Source organism: Cynoglossus semilaevis, chromosome 1, assembly GCF_000523025.1.
Source record: "Cynoglossus semilaevis isolate Cse_v1.0 chromosome 1, Cse_v1.0, whole genome shotgun sequence".
In the NCBI taxonomy this organism is placed as follows: domain Eukaryota; kingdom Metazoa; phylum Chordata; class Actinopteri; order Pleuronectiformes; family Cynoglossidae; genus Cynoglossus; species Cynoglossus semilaevis.
Window position 1 is genome coordinate 16,236,657 of NC_024307.1, and position 3,040 is coordinate 16,239,696.

General features: G+C 43.8%; 1 protein-coding gene across 1 annotated transcript in view; it reads left to right on the forward strand.

The window, feature by feature from the left end:
• The first annotated feature begins 1,843 nt into the window (after window positions 1–1,843).
• Window positions 1,844–3,040, forward strand: part of LOC112487764 (putative mediator of RNA polymerase II transcription subunit 26) — a 15,599-nt gene continuing 14,402 nt past the window's right edge. The window contains exon 1 of the mRNA XM_025060340.1: window positions 1,844–1,966. Within this exon, the coding sequence (XP_024916108.1) occupies window positions 1,844–1,966 (123 nt within the window). The remainder of the gene's footprint in view (window positions 1,967–3,040) is intronic.

Consider the following 3,040-nt stretch of genomic DNA (forward strand, 5'->3'; position numbering starts at 1 on the left):
TAACATGAGAGACAGAGGTGTGAGTTAATGTGTTCATCACTGAGTGTGTGTTTGTGCATCGGATTCATCTACCAAAGCCACAGTCTCTGTGTGTGTGTGTGTGTGTGTGTGTGTGTGTGTGTGTGTGTGTGTGTGTGTGTGTGTGCCCACGCGTGCACAAGCTCGTGCCCGGGCTGTATCTTGGGTTACACCCCCTCCCCTGCTGGGCCCGGCGTGGACCACACGGCGGTGGGTTTGATGGTTTTTAGTGCCTCTCTGCGCTCGATGCAAATCTCATCAGCAGTTTCCAGACACGGAACGCTGGGAAGCGACAAACAGAAACCGGAGGAGGAGCGGCGCATTAAGGCCGCCGCCGCGGCTCCTTCCAGGAGAGAAAAGAGGAAACCAGAGGAGCAAAATACGGCGTCGGGTTTCGGTCGTTTGGAAAAGAAATCTCCTCAATTTGATCAAAAAAATGTTTAATGCCAGTGTGAGAGCGGCTTGAGTTTCCTGCTGCTGCACATTACGCTGCTCCTTTAATGTGGTTACACACACTCTGACACTACACGCTGACCTGCAATCTAAGTGTGTGGGTGAATGTGGAGACATCTTATCTGTAAGTTGCTGAAAAACAAGTAAAAACATTTTTTGAGGCCTTTAAACTGTTGATAAAGATGATAATGGGATTCGACTCAGCGTTTTAATCATTTGAGATTGACTTTCCAAAACTTCCTGGAGCAGCCTGATACTGGGAGATAGAAAATGACAGATAATTAACAGTGGGAGGGCATCTGGGATTTATATCATTCAGATATATATATATCATCTGCATAGAGGAGAAGAATTAAGACGAACCAGTTTAAGCCTTATTAAAGATATTACCCAAGATGTAGAAAATGAACAGTTCCTGCCGACTAAAAACTGAGTTCATAAAACACACCACACCATAGTGACAGTGTGGTGTTCAGGTACGAGTCCACAGGTGGGAGGAGAACCTACCAAACGTGGACCCTAACATTGGACATACAGCACAGCGGGAAAAAAAAGGGGACGAGGGTCAGAAAATCAACAGACTGGTCGTCCAGTGTCCTGCTGGCCAACAATCAGTATCTGGACAATAAATGATTAAAGTATGTTTCATGACAATGAGCAAGTGTGATCCAAGGACTATCTCAGTCCTCTCGAGCTCCTGCTCCCCCTGCTGGTACATCTGGTGATTCTCTGTTGTCCTCTCTTCCTGCTCGAGGAGTTTACATTGATCATGGTCACTCACCAAGCCGTGTAACAACCAGCTTTTGGCACCGAGGGAGGCCACGGCGCCTCATGACCATTCCACCTCATCCTGGCTCATTCCACTGTCCAATCCTGTTTCAAAAACTCCGTCATGATCCCTGTCCCATAGAAGACCAGACATGTCGTGACGGCTATCGGTCAGTGGCACTGGCCTCTGTGGTGATGAAGTGCTATGAGAGATTAATCAAGGACTTACCTCATTCAACCCTGTCCCCCACTGCACCCTCCCCCCCTCCCCCCCATCTGGATTACAGCTGCTGTTTATTGACTACATTTCACATTCAACACCACAGTTCCTCAAGGACTCAAAAACTCACACACCACAGGTGGTGAGAATAGGGCACTACACCTCAAGTCGCCGTATTTTGGTGACATTAAGTGAAGTTACGCTGCAGATAATACAGATGTGGTCATGAGCTCCAGGATGTGGATCATTTTGCAAACACATTGAAGTGGACCTGAAGAGAGACAGAGGAGCCATCTCACTCTTCTGATTTATTGGACCCCCCTGTGGAGAGAGTTGGTAGCTACAGCTACCTCATCTGTGAAGATCTGACATGGACCTCCCACCATGACCAGCACGGCCGCACCTGTACTTCCTCCGACAGCTGAGGAGAGGAAGTTCAACATCTCTCCAGTTAGAGAGAGCGTGCACAGCTGGAGCATCACTGCCTGTAAGACATTCACCAGCCAAGTAACAAACTTTTCCAGTCGCCTCCTCTACTGCACGGCCAGAACAAAGGACTGAGCAGGAGCTTCCTCCCCCAGGCCAGGATTTGGAACGGTCAACCCCCGACATCACAGTCACCCACTGCACAGCCCACCCACCCCAGTCCCATGTACACAAACCCAGCTCCACAGTCCACACCATTCTATAAGAGTCAACAACAATTTACATGCTGCTAATTCTGACTCCGTTGCACATATTCTCATCATCTAAGTGTGTAAATAATGTTATATTATTGATTTTACTATATTGCTTCTCACAGATTTCATATTATATTACATTATTGCTTTATTATTTATTATTGCTGTTGCTTAATATTATATTTGCTAAAAATAATATAAATAAAATAATATTATTGCCATCGTATTTTACTATTGTCATTACATTTGTACTATTATATCCCTATTATATTATTATTACTATTATTTTGCTGCTTTATTGTGAGGATATATATTTTAGTAGTACTATAGTAGTATATATTTCATATATTTATATATGACAGGCTTATCGATGTTGTTTAAACAATGTAGCCATTGTTATTTAAATATATATTTTATGTTTTAAAATAATTTATTCAGACTTAATGTTTATTAAAATGGACAGTGGTTTTAAACTGTAAGTAATACCAAGGAAAGTTGATCATCAAAAGAATTCAATATTATGGTCAGATTCAGGGTGACATCATGAAAGGTCACTGTAACTCAGCAGTAGAAACAACAAGATGAGTTTTGTTTTGTTTTGTTTTGTTTTTAAACTCAACACCGTCGCTTAGGTTACGTTTTTATAATTCAGCGTTTTTAGTTTCGCCTGTTTTGATTTCCTCCCCTCCTTCCTCTCCCTCCGCCTCCCTCCCTCGCAGTGTTTATGTTTCTCTTCCTGTCACTCGTATCAATATTGCTCACCGCCTGTAAAATCAATGAGCAGGAAATAAAAAACTTTGGTGCGCCGATCAATTACAGCCACTTCATTTTCATAAGTCTGCTACCACGTCGTTCATTGCGCTGCGACAACAGTCCAATGATGTGGACACTCTCCCGGGAT